General features: G+C 36.3%; 2 protein-coding genes across 2 annotated transcripts; one reads left to right on the forward strand and one right to left on the reverse strand.

The window, feature by feature from the left end:
• Positions 1-2,243: 2,243 nt before the first annotated feature.
• On the reverse strand, positions 2,244-3,860 carry LOC121247428 (chlorophyll a-b binding protein CP29.3, chloroplastic). The gene is made up of 2 exons (XM_041145798.1): positions 3,289-3,860; positions 2,244-2,782 (listed from the first exon to the last, which is right to left on the reverse strand). Exons 1-2 carry the CDS (start codon positions 3,802-3,804, stop codon positions 2,462-2,464), a joined length of 837 nt encoding a protein of 278 aa, XP_041001732.1. The 5' UTR covers positions 3,805-3,860; the 3' UTR covers positions 2,244-2,461.
• Positions 3,861-5,016: 1,156 nt separating this feature from the next.
• On the forward strand, positions 5,017-9,044 carry LOC121249427 (high mobility group B protein 1-like). Its single transcript, XM_041148156.1, has 8 exons — positions 5,017-5,303; positions 5,959-6,046; positions 6,493-6,621; positions 6,767-6,824; positions 6,940-6,984; positions 7,473-7,553; positions 7,641-7,721; positions 8,690-9,044. The coding sequence occupies exons 2-8, from the start codon at positions 5,976-5,978 to the stop codon at positions 8,720-8,722; spliced, it is 498 nt and encodes a 165-aa protein (XP_041004090.1). The 5' UTR covers positions 5,017-5,303; positions 5,959-5,975; the 3' UTR covers positions 8,723-9,044.
• The last annotated feature ends 10,444 nt before the right edge of the window (positions 9,045-19,488 follow it).

Below are 19,488 nucleotides of genomic sequence, written 5' to 3' on the forward strand. Positions count from 1 at the left end.
CATAACATTAAACCCTAATCATACTTCAGATTCATCTTCTTCTCCCGAAAACACTGCAGCGCCGTCTCCTGCAATTCATCCTACTATTTCCTCATCCTCCATCCCGTCTTCCACAAATCTTCATTCAATGACTACTCGATCCAAAGCCCTCATCACCCGTCCTCTTCAACGCCAAGATAGCACCATCCCATGGCCTCCTCCGAAACACAGTGCCTCGCTTACCACCCATTCATCCATTCCCGACGAGCCCACCTCCTACACGGAGGCTTCTAAATTTTCTGTTTGGCGTACTGCCATGGCTAGTGAATTTGAAGCACTTCTCCGAAATGATACTTGGACTCTCGTTCCTCCCCATCCCAGTCAAAACGTTATTGGTTCAAAATGAGTCCTTAAGACCAAACGTCTTGCCGATGGGACCATTGAGCAGCGCAAGGCTCACCTTGTCGCCAAAGGGTTTCATCAACAAGTCGGACTAGACTACTCAGAGACCTTCAGTCCTGTAGTTAAGCCAGTTACCATTTGGCTTTTGATCTCTATTGCAGTGTCTCGAAAATGGCCTCTTCATCAGTTAGATATACAGAACGCATTCTTACACGGGGACTTGGAGGAAGATGTCTTCATGCAGCAACCAACTGGATTTGTTCATTCTGATCTCCCTCATTTTGTCTGTAAATTAAAAAAATCAATCTATGGCTTGAAACAAGCCCCTAGGGCTTGGTTTGCCAAACTTAGTTCAAGATTATTGGCACTCGGTTTTCATGCCTCCATATCTGATTCATCACTTTTCATTTTTTCATTTGGTACTGCTTCCGTTTATGTTCTAATTTATGTTGATGACATAATTGTTACTGCCTCAGATTCTTCTCTTATTATTGATTTTATTCACTCTTTGTCCAAATCTTTCCCTGTAAAAGACCTCGGTTCCCTTAACTTCTTCTTAGGGATTCATGTTTATCGCACGGCCGAAGGCCTATTCTTATCTCAGTCTCGTTATATCTCTGATCTCTTGAGGAAGACTAATATGCATGAGTCCAAAACCGTGTCAACACCGATGTCCACTTCTGATAAACTGTCCATTCTTGATGGGTCATCATTTGAGGATCCTCACCTCTACCAAAGTGTTGTCGGTAGTCTCCAGTACCTTTCCTTCACTCGTCCGGATATCTCATTTGCAGTCAATAAAATTTGCCAGTACATGCACAGCCCTCGTAACTCTCATTGGCAAGCTGTCAAACGCATACTGCGTTACCTCAAACTCACAATCTCCTTTGGCTTATTTTTCTATTCTGCCTCACCTCATAAACTAATAGCATTTTCTGATGCTGATTGGGCTGGTTGCCAGGATGATCGAAAATCGACGGGTGGTTTCTGTGTTTACTTTGGGTCACATTTAGTGTCTTGGGACTCTAAGAAACAACCAACAATAGCTAGATCTACGACTGAAGCAGAATATAAATCCGTTGCAAATACTGCTTGTGAACTTTTGTGGATACAAGCTTTATTTAAAGAATTGGGAATTTTTATTTCTGAAGCACCACACTTGTTATGTGATAACATTGGTGCAACTTATCTTTCGGCCAATCCTGTTTTACATTCACAGACTAAACATGTGGATCTTGATTATTATTTTGTCCGTGATCGTGTTGCTAACAAAACTCTCACTGTCTCCTTTGTCCCAAGTAAGGAACAAATTGCAGATATTTTTACAAAGCCGCTCTCCTCGGCACGATTTGCCCTTCTAAGTTCAAGCCTCACCATTCTACCGGTGCTGCTTGAAACGCGGGGGAATATTAGAACACATGGACCTGCCTTAGAGGATACTACCTCACAAGCCACGTTCTCCACGTCCGCTGCACATTCGCAACAGAAAGTCACCTCCACTCCTTCCGTGGCTGCCTCTCAACAGAATGATAAAACCAATTCTTCTCAATAGAATGTTGTAGACTCTTCTAGAAAGATTCTCCTGTAAATATTTCTTCTATAAATTGAGTGTTACTGTATTAAGGAAGTAAAAAAATATACACAGAATACTTGTTCAGACTCTAGTCTTCTTTGATGCTTTTTCTCAAACACCTTGGGTGCACTCTGTTATTCACTTGGTTTAACGGGGGTTGGGGGTGCTACTTTGCTTGGTTTTGTGTCTCTCAGCTACGCTACTTCTCGTGTATTATTTTTACCCAAATGTAACGTTTGTTGTTTACCTTGTCGAATACCAATAGTTACTTATTCATCAAAGACAAATAGAAAACCCAACATGACCCTTCATTATTTTATAATTTTACTACTCTTAATAGAAAGTGAGGGAGATTTTCTCACATACATAAGATGCTATCGATGCTTATGAAGCTTATCTATTGAGTAGCACTGACAATTAATGGGGGAACTCCGATCCGGAGAAGATCAATATATATTTCAACTTTCAAAGATGGCTGCTTTGTGAAGGTGAGAGACGTCACTAGTCCTACTTGTTAAAGGTAGCCACAAAACTGATTGGTCCTTTGCCAGTTGCAGCAGCTTGGATTGCAAAGATGAGGAAGACCACCATAGCTAGCCTACCATGCTTGATCTCTGCCAACTGAAGCCTGGCCTTCTCGTCGGGGTCCGCAGCCAAGCCGAGGGGATCGAAGAACTGGCCTCCGGGATATAGCCTTTTTTCAGGATCGAGTTCTGCGTTCCTTTGGATTTCAATGTAGCCAATAATTATTACCTCAATCCATATCAGTGTGGTCAAAGAGAATGGAAGCGGGAGACCTAGGTAGGACGATCCTTCCACCAACTCCACCTGATCATCATCATCACCATGATCATCAAAATAACCCCACGCACGAATTTATTTTGTTATGAATGGTGACCATGCAAGGAAAAGCTAATTAAGGGTAAGTACTAGAACGAGCTAATAACAAAAACAATATTGCACAAAGTTATGTCTTTTTCATCATCGCTGTCGTTTCTGTCGCTGCCCTTATCATCGTCATCTGCAACAACGACCGTAAGTTTTGAGTGGATTTACAATAAGACACGATGAGCAGAAAGCTGCGTCAGGTACTTCAGCTCCTATATACAGGGGACCATGTCACTAGGTGACAAAGAAAACTTCCAACCGAGTGAAATAAAAAATCAACCTCCATACGAGGGAATTAAGGATTAATTATCGGCCTTCAAGAGACATTTTCCATATTAACTTTTTCGTTTCTTTCTGTCAACTTTCTTTGGATAAAAAGAAAATAAAATCCAGCCAAATCAATGCTAGCTATGATGCACTTCGAAGAACAATTAATAATGCGTTACCTTTCCTGCGTCCTGCCATGCAACCCCAGTGAGAGCCTCGACAGCAAGGGCACCAAGTGCGCCCAGCATTGCCCACCTACCATGGATGAGTTCGCATTCTCTAAATCTCTGCAACCCAAAAACCTCCGAGTATGGCTGAAAAGGTGTCGGATTCAGCTCCGCGACCTCGGACCGGGTCCCGATCACCTCACCGGCCTCGTTCTTCGCCAGGTTCTGGTCCAACGAGTCGAAGTCGAACTGCAAATACTCCGCCGGCTTCCCGAGCCCGAAAGGGTCGAAACCACGGTCCCCCACCATGGTCCCGTCGAGCCACTCAGGAGGTTGTGCGCCGGGGAACCATACGGGACGGTCCGAGACCAGCTTTGGGGCAGGTTTCTTTGGAGCCGGAGGTGACTTTTTGGCGCCGAATGGCCCGAACCCGAAGCGGGCTTGGAATCTTCCGGAGCCAGGGTTTGGGTTAAGGAAACGAGTTCCGAAGAAGTAGGAGGTGGCGGCAGATGTAATAGTGGTGGCCATATTTTGTGGAGTGGTGGAGCAGGGAGGAGGGACGGTGTCAGTGTGTGCGTACAAATACGAGGTATATATTATATAGTAGATTTTGCGAATGCCACATCTCATCTTTTTGCCTTATCTGCTGGCCTGTGGTGAAGCAGAATGGTTGGTCTCGCATTTACCCCTTTTTTTCTTTTCTTTTTTTATTTTTATTTTTTATTTTTATTAGATTTTTTTTTTTAAAAAAAATTCTATTTACAGATTGCAATGTACAAATCTTTTATTAAATAGAAAAAATATTATTTTGATAAAAATATTATTATAATTTTAAAAAAAATTAAAAATAAAATTGACTAAACTTGTAATGTAATCTTTAAAATAAAAACTGTACCTAATATTACTATTTTTTTATATCATTTTTATTAGAATCTTGTAACTAAGTTATTTTGTAGGTTAAAATATGAAAAATATATACTTTTATAAAAACAAGTAGAGGAGATCTAACATATTAAATTTAAGCACGTCAATTCATTTTCCAGAACACTCTATATTGAATCTGGCAATTTTTTAAACATATAAAAATCACTTCTCAATTATTGACTTCTTCGTTATGTTCTCGGATTATACTCACGAGTCGCGAATTTGGATGTTGAAATAGGATGGAGTAAGATGAGAAATTTAAAAATAATAATGAAATATTACATAAATAGCAGTTAAATTGTTTGAATTAATATATTTTATAAGATTTTAAAAAATAGAGAGAAAAAGTTTAATAGAAAAGTTATAAATTTAAAATATTGTTAGAATATAATTTTTATTTTAGAATTTGAAAAAGTTGAGTTATTTTTTATATTTTATTTGAAAGTTTGAAAAAGATATAATGATTAAATAATTATTAGATGAAATAGTTAAAAATTTGAAATTTAAAAATGTTTTATGTTTGAATGATATTTAAATATTGAATGAGTTGAGATTATTTCAACATCCAAATATGATCTAAAAGATTTCAAATGAAATATAAGATATGAAAATGCAGCACACCACTCTACCATTTTATTTTTATGCTACTATGTAAGATATAATAAATTTATTATCATTAGATGAAAATCAAAAGGTAGTGTAGCGTATAGGATTATCACATATATAGATCTTTTCTTTCTTTTAGTTACATTGAAGTTTGCGGTTTGAATGTGTCAGATAGAAAACGGTGTGTCGTATTGGAACGACGTCAAGGGAGAGAAGCCACAGTCGCCCAGAGTGCAAGAAATGAAACAAATTGAAATACGCAGGGGGTGAGGTGTCTAAAATTGGCCATTCCTCACTCAGCAGGTTACGCAATCATAGCCCCCCAAAACGAAAAATTCTCCCCAAATAAAGTGACCACGTGTCGCTTTCATGGAAGTCCCACAAATATCTTCTCGGCATCTTTTCTCAGTATCACTGCTTAACTTTCGTCTTGGATTGCTGTTTTCCTGATCTCTTTGGTGTTTGCCTAGTTATTCCCCTCTCTTCTATCAGAAGAGGTACGTTCAATTTCTGTTAAATAGTTTCTAAATTTTAATCGTAAATTTGGGCATGCGATGCTGAATATTATCTGTCGTCTTTATCTTCTTCTTCTTTTTTTTCCCTAAAATTTGAGCAAATAAAATGGGTACGTATTTATTTGTTCTTTTCGAGCAGAGTCTTATGAATATATATATATATATATATATATAAAGTTCTGGACTTTAACTCTTTATGGGTATTCAGTATTCTTGTTTCAGTTATTATACTTGTGATTTATTTTAAGCTATTATAGGCAACATAGTCACGTTTGCAAGGAAGAAAGGGAAAGAAAAAGCCTGCTGACATGTGCTTGACCGATCGATTTTCTTTCGAAGAAGGCAAAAATATTGTAGTTTTATGGCTTTGCATGGAAAGCGAACATTTATTTTGCACATGAAAGCTTCAACATTAATATCTTATGTGATCATAGCTACTAAAGATCCATATATAACGCCAAACACAGCTTTAAGATGTGTAGTCAGAAATTTAATGACAATGGCAATCACCTTTTGCGGGGACTGCAGCCGTGTCAATCTAGTTTTAGCCAATTTTAGATCAATTTCATTGTTTATCTAGCACTTAGTTGATGGTGTACTGCATAGACTTGGCTTTAACTGAATCATTTTATGTTAGGGATCTTTATATTGACAATGAAGATTGCGAAGGGAAAATCGTCAACAAGGAAGGACAAAACAGAAGTATCAAAGCCGGTTGAGGAGAGGTAGTTCTGTTTCTATTGGATTTTGCATCCGATCATTTTTTACTTTTTGAATTGCTTACTTATTAATTTAAGGTTAATCATTTATTAGAGAGTCTAGGTGGGGTTTGGATAGTGAGATGAGATGAGATGGTTTTAGATGAAAGTTGAAAGTTGAATAAAATATTGTTAAAATATTTTTTTTAATATTATTATTGTTTTGAGATTTGAAAAGATTGAATTGTTTATTGTATTTTTTGTGGAAATTTGTGAAAATTATAATGATGTGATGAGATAAGATGAGATAGGTCGAGATGGTTTTGTTGTCCAAACGGAGCCAGGCATCCTTGCTTTGCTCATGAAGTAGATGTGTTTTTTACTGAATGCTAGTGTCAGATGTGTTTTTCAGTGAATGCTAGTGTCATGTACGCGTTTTCTTCTTCTATTTTATTTTTATTTTTATTTTTCAGAAAGGTTGGAAAGCGAAAGGCAGCAGTTAAGGCTGATAAGAGTCGCTTGAAATTGACCAAGAAAGCAAAATTGGACAAGAAAGATCCCAACAAACCAAAGAGGCCTCCAAGTGCCTTCTTTGTTTTTCTGTAAGTCTCTCCTAATCTCCAACGGTTTAGTGTGCTGCTCTCTCTTTATTTTTGTTTTTTATTTATTTATTTATTTTTTTTTTGGGGGGGGGGGGGGGGGGGAGGTTTGAAGAGTTGCTAAACGTATACAATGGAATCACTGCAGAGAAGAGTTTCGAAAAACTTACAAGCAAGAGCACCCCAACGTGAAAGCTGTTTCAGCTGTAAGCAGCTACCTAAATTTTGTGTTTCTAGTACTTACGAAGTGTTTTTTCTGAGTTTGATAACTCACTTTATCTGTAGTTGAAACTAATCTAGCTACGGCCTGCTGTGCTGCAGGTTGGAAAAGCAGGAGGTGCGAAGTGGAAATCATTGTCTGCCACGGTAAGTAATAGACTATTTTCCTTGGAAGGTGCTTGAACAGGTTGAATGAATTAAGGACAAGTCGTGCAATCACCTCTTAAGCTGGTTACTTCAACTTTGAAAACCTATGGATTCTGTTTGTAAAGGTGCTGCGTAAACCTTTCACTGTTACTTCTACTGGACCTGGCTATCGGTGACTTTGAACTTCAATGGTGTGGCCAAGCCAATCCAGTCTGTTGTAGACTACAGATGCCCTTAATATTTTGTATTGCTTGGGCCTGAAGAAAGGACTGGATAGTGGAATTTGACATATATATCCCTTAATTGATGCAGCAAGTTGGAAATTTAGCACATACATGAATTAGCTGATATAACTAGTTATGCACAGGGTATTAAGTTTTTTAGTGCTGTAAGTTCTATTCTCCATCCATGGCTTGATTCATGCCAACTGAATATGTAGAGATTCTTGCATTTGTTAATTGATTTTTAATTGGACTGGATTTTGGCAGGAGAAATCTCCATATGAAGCTAAAGCAGCACAAATGAAGTCAGATTATGAGAAGCTTATGACAACATACAATAAAAAACAGGTGAAATTTTTTTATCTTTCTTTTGGAAGAATGAAGTGCTTTATACTTTTATGCTTCATATAGTACTTTACTCAACTGTTTATTCAGGAAAGTACGAATGATAATGATGATGAAGATGAAGAGTCAAAATCTGCTCTGAATGATGAAGATGATGAGGAAAGTGGGGAGGTAATAACTACAAGCTATGATTCCATGCATACTTAGGTGCATTGTCTTCCTTCAAGTCTTGAATGTGCAGCAGTTTGCATCTAATAGTAAAGCAAACTTTCTCGTCTGCATAATTTTCTAACTATCGCTGACTTTTTTGGCTGTTAAGTTAGAAATAGAAGTTATCCATCGTAACATGAGCAGTATAATTTTAAAGTACTCTTGAGACTGAATTATTCAAGATTTCAGAAAGGATTTAATGTCTGCAATTGTTCTTAATGAGGCAGCATCCCCCCCCCCCCCCCCCCCCCCCCCCCCCAAATTTTCTTTCTCCTCTCCGTCTTTCTCTGCATCTACATCAGATCACCAAAAACTCCATTATTCTGACCTTTTTTTTTGGCCGTTCTTTGGACTTTTTGTTAGACATTTTTTAGAGAAATCGTTTGACCTGCCATCTGCACACATACAAGGATTTGACCAAAAAAAGAAGATAAAATAGTTTTGCGAAATGTATTAGACAACTACCCTTCTACCTAGGTGGAGAGCTAAAAACTTGTGAACTTATCTAACCTATTGTTGGTAAATAGGTGCATTTGGTGTGTAGCGGCACTTGATTTTTTTTAAGGAGTTTTGGTAGGTAATAGGTATAATCATAAGAGCTTAGAACAAGTTTCCCTTAAACAATCAGTGGCTTGCTTGCCTCACTTAAACCAAAGGCACATTACTTCGACTGTGAAAAACTGATGCAAGCAAAGTTCCTCAGTACTTATAGGCCAAGCGTTTAATAAAGCTTCGCATATTAATTACCGATTGCCATCATCAACTATTGCTGCTTGCATTCTCATCTAAAGACGCAGCTGCAGATACGGTCTTTTTGAATATGTCATATCTACTGGCTGTCTATTCACCTTCCGTTACTTATCATATTGTTTGCATTTATACCGAACTTAGATCTCTCCTGACACAAGTTGGCTTTTACTTATGTATAGGATGAGGAAGACGATGAGGATGAGGATGACTGAATCCAGCATGCTTTCTAAGTGTCCCGAGCGTGAGCTCCGGACCTTGTACTGTTGTACATTTGGGGATGTATAATATGATTGGTTTCCTGAGATGGAAAATGCAGCTCTTAAAAAACTACTAAGTAGGAAAGGTTGCTCCCGTATGTGCATTGAAGTTACTCTCGACAGTTGAAAAGCTGACTGGGAAATTTGACCTCAACTAACAATTACAGGCTCTTGTAGTTGTATCTATATTGCTCATCTTTTTCCTGTCTCTGGCAGTTAGAGTTTGTCTTCCCATATAAATCTAATACAGCAAGTAAATGCCATTTTTAAGCGAAAATCTCACACTGATCTGTGTTTGATATTTTGTTCGCTATTATCAACCATTTTGTTATTAATGACTCTCTCTTTAAAGTTATCAACACCCCCTACTTGGATGCGCACAGAACCCCAAAGCACAAACCAAATTTATTCTAGCATCTAGACCATCACACTTCCATATTCCATGTTTGATGCCTTTGTTCAAAACCAATGTCTGTTTCAACGTCCATAGAGTCCATCACATTTGTGTCCACGTCAGCAGATCATGGTAAGCGGTCATGGGAGGATTTGGGAGGATTAGATAGCTGAAACCGACCTGAAATCCAAATGGGCCTTTTCTTTTCAAAACTGGGGGAAACTTCAGACCGAAACAGTAACACAAGCAGATGTCTCTCATCAGAGTCTGATGCCTAGAGTACAGAAGAAAACCGAAACAGATAAGATGCCTATTTACTCCAAGCTCCCCATTTCCCTGTAAAACCAATTTTCCATATATCGTCTAACAAACATTTCTTATGATTTTATTTCCCCTGGCTTATGGGATAGAATCACAGAATTAAATTAAAAAGGAAGGTAGAAACATAATGATAGGTTGGGTCCATTGAGGAGAAAAATTAGTCATAGTGGACTCTTATCATTGTCCATGTTGGATCATGGGCCACTGTAAAGAAAAGAAAAAAAAAAAAAATCTTTTTTAAGCCCCTATTATATTCATTTAGAGTGCACAATCCAACTTTGTAAAAGTCTGATCAACAAATAGACTGTAAAGAAATGCATATAATAAGATTAAAAAAAAATTAAAGGATTTAGCAAATGATCATGAGGTGGATGCAGAGAAAACATGATTCCCACGTGCGGATGTGGGAACATGTTGCCGGAAAGCCAGAAGGGGGATGCCCACCTGGTCGCTTTAGAACCGTCAAAGTGGAGGAGTACTGCAAGTGCCATCATCGTCGATTAAAAGCTAAAGCGAAAAGAAAAAGGCCTCCCCCACATGAATGACAACATAAAACCATTAATCTTATTTTTCTTTCCATGTGTTTTTATTTTATGCTAATCATGATTTAGCCTATTATTCAAGCTTTTATCATTGTATCGCATAATCTCCAACATTAATCATTCCCGATGTCAGTTCCATTGACAACATTGATGGATTCTGTTATTAGCGTGAATCTGTTGTTTCACACCTTGATGTCGGAATTTTGTCGGTGATTCCAGCATTCACGTGTGGTATGGGTGAGAAATAATTCTGATCTTCCTGTACGTGTTTGCTTGGTTTAGGCTTTAATGATCAAAAGATGTTAATACCGGATGACGTGACTTGAGACACTATCTTTTTTGGTTTTTTACGACTTAAAGAGTACGTATTATTCATGTTGATGTATTTTTCTTTTAAGAAAAAGATGGTAGCTATAGCTCGATTTTACTATTATTCTTCTCGCTTACAGTTGAGTAATACCTTGTGATACAAAGAGAAGAAACTTGAAGGTTATATGGATAGAAAGAGAGTCCCAAAATAAAGTTCATATAAAATAACTAAAGATTATATATAAAAACATAATACAACGATCATATGAATTAATGTAAATTAGGGGGTCAGCAATGGGGCCCTTCAACCCGTTCGCCTCGCCCCCGCATGGGTCAGGCAGGGATCCATGTTGCCAGATGCGGGGGGTGGGTGGCCCCGCCTGCATTTGGCTCCCCAGCAAAGATGGGGGATGGACTAGGCCCAACCCCGCCTCGATTTTCCTCCGCCCCACTATATTATATATATATGTGTGTATTTATATAATAATAATAATAATAACTCTCAATCATAAAACAACGTTGTTTCGTATCTGACAAAACGGCGTTGTTTTATGGCTAAGGGGTTTTTAAAACAACCCACCCATACTAGAACAACGTCGTTCGGTCATAGTTTCCCATGGTGACTCCCTCTTTCTTGGCCCCTTCTCTCTTTGTCCTCTGAAAAGTGAAACCTCTCTCTCTCTCTCTCTCTCTCTAGTCGTCTACTTCGTCACTGTCCATCCGTCGTATGCACTACATTGTCTATTTTGTCGCCGAAGGTAAGTTAATCGAATCGATTCACTTTATTATTATTTTTTTAGTTATGGAGATTGGAGGAATGATGAGATTAAATGGAAGAATTGGAGGGTGGTATTGTGTCATTGTGAATTTTGTGCTGTAAAGATTCAATTTGTGCATGTGGATTTTGTGACTTTAGGGTTTTAGATTGGAACCCTAAATTAGTTTAGGATTTCAATCCGAAACCCTTAATTATGTTAGGAGTTTCAATTAGTTTAGGGCTTACGTAAACCCTAACTTAATTTAGGATTTCTCTAAATTAATTTAAGGAAACCCTAAGTTACAACTTATAAAGTTACAACTTACAAATGATTTGAAAATTGGTTGTGTTGTTTGCTGAATATATTAACTAATTTGAAAATTGAAAATTGATTTGAATATGTACAATTGACTTGAAAATTGTATTTTATATTAATTGCTGAAAATTTCTAAATATACCAAGGATTCACATAAACATGTTCGTGCTGATGTTAGTGGTATGTTTTCATTTCAAATTTTGACTGTTTTGGAGAATCAGGAATGTCTACTCTAACAGATTTTAGTGATAGCTTTCCTACCCCTATCCCAACACCTAACCCTATACCTGCCACTACCCCCACAAATCGTAGTCCTAACCCTACAGAGACGAAACTTTGCCCTGCCCCCAAGCCCACACAAAGCAAAAAATCAGTTTCTATAATTTGGCCTCACTTTATCAAACAAGAGAGTGGTGACCCTAATAACCCCTAAATAAAGTGTAACCATTGTGGTAAATTCTATGGATGTCACTATAAGAAACATGGTACATCACAATTAAAGGTCCACTTAGAATAACAATGCAAGAAGAGTCCAATATTAAAATTCTAGACTAGAGATTGAACTAAAAAATAAAGAATGGCAGATGGGAGTAGTGGGGGTTCAACATTGAAAGGATATACTAAATATGATCCTGATGAGTGTAGAAGAAAGTTAGCTGATATAGTGATCATGGACAAGTTACCTTTTCAGTTTGTGGATGGGAGAAGGTTCTAAGAATATTTTAATTACTTGGAACCTAGATTTAATCTTCATTCTCGCCACACAGTGGTAAATGATATTAAAAAATATTATAAAAAAAAGATTTGTTGAGGGGCCAATTGGCGGGTCAAGTAGTTTGCCTCACTGCCGATACTTAGACATCCAACAAAAATTATAATTACAAGTATTTGACTATGCATTTTATTGATTGTAATTGGACACTACACAAAAAAATTGTAAAACTTTCTCAAATTTCCGATCACAAGGGCGAGACGGTTGGGAAGGCCTTGGAGGCCGCAATAAAGGAGTGGAGGTTGTCACGGGTTTTGACATTTACAGTTGATAATATGTTGTTTAACGATGTCACCTTGGGACATCTTAAGACTTATCTTAGAAAGGCAAATAAGACAATATTGGGTAGTGACTGTTTGCATGTTAGATGTGTTGCACATATTCTGAATTTAATTGTCACTGATGGTTTGAAATATCTTATTGAATCGGTTGCACAAGTCAGAAAAGCTATAAGATTTGTGAGATCTTTTCTTGCTAAATTAGAGAAATTCAATGCTGCTATAAGGAATACGGGCATAACATCCTAGAGGGACCTTTGTACTGATGTTTCTACAACACGGAACTCAACCTTCTTGATGTTAGAGGTAGCCTAAGAATACAAGGCGGTCTTTAAATTATTGGGTAATGAAGACATTCAATATGTCAAATATTTTGATGAACACGGGAGATTAGGAAAGCCTATTGATGATGATTGGGAGGTTGTTGCTACCTCAGTAAAATGTTTAAGGCTTTTCTACGAGGTCACATTAAGACTATCTGATTCTTTGTACCTTACATCCAATTATTTCTGTCAGCAAATACGTAAGGTGAAAGAAGAATTAGATGAAATGTGTAGGGTAACCATATTAGGATGCGAGAAATGACATTGATAATTAAGGTCAAATATGAGAAGTATTGAGAAGATTTGAGTAGGTTAAATATTTTGTTATATGTGACTGTTGCTCTTGACCCTAGCTCAAGATTGATGGCATGATATATAGTTTGAGACTTGTGCACGAGAATGCATGGGCTGAGCATATTGGGACAATGGTTAGAGAAATTATTAATAAATTGTTTGATGAGTTTACCGTGATCAGGGGTGGTAATGCACCTACACCTACACCTACACTTACACCTACCCCTCGCCTCCTCCAGAAGCCGGGACAAGGAAAAAGCGTAGGTTGGCGTGAGGTGAGAGCCTCCACATAACCTAGTACGTTAATCAACGGAGGCGAAGTCAAAAGTTGATAGATATTTGGCAGATAATCTTTTTCCATATACACGAGACTTTGATATATTAACATAGTGGAAGACCAATATCGTGAAATGTCGTCCTTGGAGAGATAGCCCGCAATATTTTGGTCATCTCTATTAGCACTGTTACCTCAGAGTCGACCTTTAGTATCGGAGGATGCATATTGGATCCATTCTGGAGTTTATTGTCTACTAACACTGTGGAGGTATTGATTTGCATGCAGAATTGGATAAACGAGATTAAAATTCATGTTCCAAATGTTCTTGACTTTAAGGAGACCAACAAGGATGAATATGGTGATCAGCCTAGATTGGTAATCGTTGATTTCATTTTATTAGTTTGGTTTATTTATATTCATTTCATCGGGAGTAATTTAAACTTTAATTGTTGTAGCAATACATGAGATAACGTCTACTTCTGCTGTAGTATGACTTCGTGGTATTGGACCCACCATTGCCATTTGCCATAAGTTTGTACAATTTGTATTGTCTCTTAATTATTTTTTATATTTATATAATTTTTAGTATCTAATTGTTTTTCTTGTATTTTTTTAACTTTTATAATCTTATTATCATATGCTCAATCCTAATCCCAAGCCCAAGGACCAAAAGATCTATTCTCATCTTTATCCCCATCTCATATTGGTTTGTCAGATTTTAGTTTGTAATTTTAATTTTCGTTTCTTGTTTATAATTCTAATTTATTTTCCTATTAAATTGTTAATGTTTCAGATTTTATGATCTCACAGTCTCACTCACAGCAGACAACACTAATTACATGTCTTCTCCAACCATGGCAACTCACCCCAAATGTCAAACAACTCACTTAGTTGTATTCAATGATTCAATTATTTGTAATGTTGATACAATGTCCTTTATATGTTTGTAATTTTTTTCCTCTTAATTTGTATTATTGTAATAGTTTAGTTATAATTATTAATTTATTACTTAGTACTTCTGTAGTTGGTTGCAACTTAGTAGTATATTGTTTTTATTATTGTAAATTCATTTTTTTTGTTAATTTTTTAGCCCAAAAATGTTTTGGGCCGTTTTGGACCAATTTCAACTATTTCTAGGCCATTTTGGGCGGAGAAGCATGTTTTATTTTAGTTGATGGTGTTAAGGGGGCAGACGGATGGGGTGTCCTCCCCGATACCCGAACGAGATAACCTGCTCTTGCAGACCGAGGGTAGATTAAGGGGTGGAAAGCCCCACCTCCTGCCCATACGGAGGCGGGGAAGGAGCTACCCCCATAGGGTGGGGGTGACACACTTAATGTAAATATATTAGTGCCAAATAGAAAGAAGACCTGCACAATCTATGGAGAAAAGAACACAATCATATATTTAGGAAGTTGAGATATATTATTCATGTTGATGTTAAACCCTTAGCTTTGAAGTATAATTTTATTGTTCTAATTATACGTTCCCTTTAGTATTTACATAATTACACATGCATAGATATTCTTGTGCTTGCAAAATTAAAATTATTACACTTGCGAAAAGGAAAGAAAAATTAAAAGGGCGTGCATTGCATGCACCATGCATGCTTGGCTAAAATCAAAATGAATCGTATGTCCCGATTTTTTCATTTTCTTTTTCTTAGTTCAGATATATTTATATATTTATTTATAGCATGAGCTTCCTAGATTTGGAATAAAAGGTTTTGGGTCTGTAGTGGGAAAGTGGTTGAAAACTTGGGATACTATATACAGTTTAAGAGATGTGAAAAGCATAAACGTACACGCATATCTCCCGAAATATAAGTAAAGGATATACCGACAATTGACGATTCCAAAACAAAGCCTAGCTGGATACTCCATTGATATGATTTTCTGGCTCTGTCCCCCATTTTTCAAGCAATCCGAACCAAAAAGTACTCTGATCTCTCCCGATGATCTAAAGATGAATATACAGTAGTCGAAACCGCGTTTCACTTTTGCTGTTTCAATTTTTGTTGTTTTGTCAAGGAAAAAACACTCTTGGTTTGATTATTTTTGGGAAATTTTAGAAGCCCAAAGAAAGCCAAGTCGATTGGGGAATGATTGGTGGAGGAGATCTAGAATTAGAAACTCTTGAAATTCTGCATGCGCACAGTACTATACGAACAAATTAAGAATGGGGCATTAAAGGACAACAGAGAAGAATTTTAAGTGGGTTTTATCGGTCTAATTCGACTTGATTACAGATAAAGCAACCAAACAACCAAAAAATCAAAACAAAGTGGCCACCATTGTCCATCAAACTTATGACTAACCACCACTTTGAAGAGAGTTCTAAAGTAATTAACATCAAAAGCTCTCTGGGGTTAAGATTCTGCTATGATCCATCTCCAAAAAGAAAGCTGCCTCCAACACTTTTGGTACCATATATATATATATATATATATAAACGTTATCTAGCTATATATGTCTTCTTGTAGTTATTATATATGAAGTCTTGATTATGCATACATGTTACCATATAGATTAGTAATTACGTAATTAATTTTCATATGTAGTATGATATTTTATGATAAGATTAGAGTATAAGTTAGTAGATCATAGAAACCTCATGCTTTTCACTAATTTTCATTTTCTTCCCAAGTTGGATGCAGTACTAGTACTGCAATCAAACCAAAATACGTACTACAGTGTCTTATTCTGAAAATAGAAAGCTTTTAGTCACCTTCAAATGCATCGATCACTCACTCTACGTACGTACCATTATGTTATTAGAAATATTGAAAATCAAATTATAATATATGTTCAACTACAACATTGATTCTACCATTTTAAAAGCTGTTAAATCGAATTTTAGAACTTTTATCAATAACATTGATATTAAAATAAGAAGTCTATTGATTATTGTAGATTGAATATTATTTAACATGAATTAAGTAGTTATATAATAATTTTATTTAATAAGATTATTTAGGTCTGATTTAAATAAATAAAAATACTTCTATTTGATCTTATCTTATCTTAATATCTAAAAAAAAAAAAAAAAAAAAAAAAAAAAAAAAAAAAAAAAAAACAATGACAATCACCTAAAAGAAAAATGCTGGAGGCAGTCAGCTGGTGCAAGTGCTGGGTAAACGGCACTGACGTGGACAAAAAAAAAACGATGTTGTTTTCGGTTTTTTTTTTCTTTTTCTTCTACCCCTCTCCCCCTTTCTCTACCCATCTACCTCGTCTGTCCTCACTGTGTTTCGAAGACCCTCAAGAAATCTCTCCAGCTGCCCCGTCCATTCTTACATTTTCAAAATGCAATTTCTCTCACTCGAAGCCCTTTTGTTTCTTTGAATCAACTTCTAAATGCAGAAAACACCATGAATCCTGCTTCAAAGTGTCCATTTTTTCACTGCCAAGTATAAAAGGTTTCTTCCTACGATCATCTTGGAATATTCAAACTAACAAATTCATTAACCTTAAGAGAACCAATCTCTTTTCGATTTCAACCAATTCTTCTGTTTCATTCATTGAAATCTCAACAATTGAAAATTTTCAAGATTTATTCATATCAAACAAAAAGGAAAAGTCATAATTCTCAAGCTCAAATCAGATATTTAAGAATGACAAAACCCATGATTCTTACCTCAAATAGCAAGCTTTCCAGACTAAAAATAAACTCACAAGTCCCAAAATCTCTTTACAATCAAATCCAAATTCACGCTCTTAAAAAAAAAAAAAAAAAACCTAACATAAAAAATTTGTAACCAGTTGAGAGTAATTCCAAGACAAAAGAAATTAGAAAGGCAAATGAGAACAAGGAGGAGAGGAGATGGGCACCCAACGCAGTTGGATCGAGGTTTGGGTTGATGGATTTTTTTTGTTTTTTTTTCTTAAGCTGCATATGGATTTCAATCGATGAAGAAAGCTTGACAAATGGGTTTAATCCTTGGAATTCATTTTTTTTTTCTAAGTTACAGATAGGTTTCGTTTGAATCAACTTCCGTTTCTTTGCAAGAAAACTCAAATTCTTGCCTCTTATTTTATCTAATTTTTCTCACTCGTTTTTAAATTTTTTGTTTTAATATTAACTGACGTGGCCAGCTACTCGACCTATTGCACATAAGCCGACTGCACGACGTCCACATGTAGAGACTGTATATAGAATAACTACACAAAAAGAGTTCATTGAAATTCAAAGTTGGTAAAGCAGACTACGTCGATCCTGCTACTCGGCCTACTTGGCAACTTTGGCATTTTGCTAGAGCCTACAAGCAGGAAAAGCTGCCCTCCGCCTTCCCCTATAAAGGGTCGATGACAGTCACCTAGAAAGAGTTGATTGATTCTTTCCTAATGCGTAGGGCATGTGATCATTTTCCTATATATATATATATAAACAGATTTCAATGTGATAGACGCGACTTCGTGTGATTTATCTGTTCTCCTGATTCCTGAACATTAATATCCACGCTATCGGCCTACTTGTCGTAAGTGTATTGTTGAGTTCTTCGTGGCCAAAATGCTATCAAACTTACGTACGGGGGACTTATCTTATTTGGTTCGAGTTTTCTTACTTCAAGAATTTTGTTGTCACTGTAGTACTTCGTTGTTTTTTTAACACTTTCTAGATAATTTGACACGACAGATGTTCCTAAAAGAAGCACATGCCAATTGAGATTGAAGTAGACGATCTATACATATATCCAGATATTTAATCATATCTTATATATATAGCAAGCATGATCATGACAATCAAAAATTAAACTAAATACGTACACACGTAACTAGTATATATGATATTCCTAAAACCAATTGTTCTGTTCAAGCTAATAACACTATGAAAAACATGTCAACTAAAAGAACGGTGCTACTCTGCCGCCCGAGTAGCACCGTTCAGTATTACTATTAGTTGTAAAATTAATTTTTTTTAATTTTTTTATTTATATTTTTTTAATATTTTTAAAAAATAAAAAAATATATCAATATATTTACAATCACTTTTTTCATCATTTGACAAAATAAAAATAAAAATCAAACGGTCAAATCGAATGGTATGATTTGGGCGGCATAATAGACTCTTCCTAACTAAAAATCTCATAAGTTCAATCAAAATACTCCAACGTTGAATCTGACCTTAGATTTTGGACACCCAGAAGATCATGGGTGGTTTTAACTTGCTGTCAATCCCTTTCGCCTGGAAAACTAGAGGCCAAAAACCCAGAAACAGCCTGCAGAAGCAAGCGGACAAATACTCTTAAGGCGTGCATGTGAACTTGCCTTGTTTGAACCTGATCAGACCCCTCTCTCTCTCTCTCTCTCTCTCTGTGGCTCCGTGTCATAGTCATTAACATTTCTGATATTGGTACCACACGTGCACCTCTGAAGGACCCGTACGTTCGTTCGAGGAGCAGAACAATGCAGTACATTATCGAAAAGTGTACGCAATATATAGCATAGCATCTCGTCTTCAATTCTTCAGCAGAAGAGGGGCTCAGTCCACACGTGTGCCACAGACCTCGTGTCTCGTAGCTGACCGGTTGACTTCTGATGTCATTGTCTTTCTATGATCCTGATCTACTTAAATATCTATATTTATTTAATTTGTAAAAATTATGCAAATATATATATATATATATGAAGAACTTGATGGTCTTTCCATAGAAATGATTATGACAAAGCAAATTATTCTAAAAAAGAATGGCATTCCAACTGCTCGACCGTCACAAGATCAGTTAGAGTGAGCTACAAATTTAGCTAATGTCATCAATAGAGTCACATTGAATTAGTCAAATTAAAGTTATTAGTTATAGTAAATCTATCCCACAAGTCAAATACGACTTGACAGGTAGCAAAGTCCTCTGTATTTTTTATAATTTTTCACAATTCATATGTATAGATCATTGTTAGATTGTCAAGATAAAAATGAAAATGATTGATTAAGATTGTCAGAGATTGTGAAAATAAAAATAAGAAATAATTAAAGAAATAAAAAATTTTACCTTATAAATGAAAATAATAATATTTTATTATTATATAGAGTGCAATGATTAATTCAATGTGGAGTTCAACTTTTTAGTAATTAGCCAAAAATTAAAAAATAAAATATTAGCTAAATTTTTTATATAGCTAGCTAATCCAATGCTAGTAT

The sequence above is a fragment of the Juglans microcarpa x Juglans regia genome, chromosome 1D, assembly GCF_004785595.1.
Source record: "Juglans microcarpa x Juglans regia isolate MS1-56 chromosome 1D, Jm3101_v1.0, whole genome shotgun sequence".
Lineage (NCBI taxonomy): Eukaryota > Viridiplantae > Streptophyta > Magnoliopsida > Fagales > Juglandaceae > Juglans > Juglans microcarpa x Juglans regia.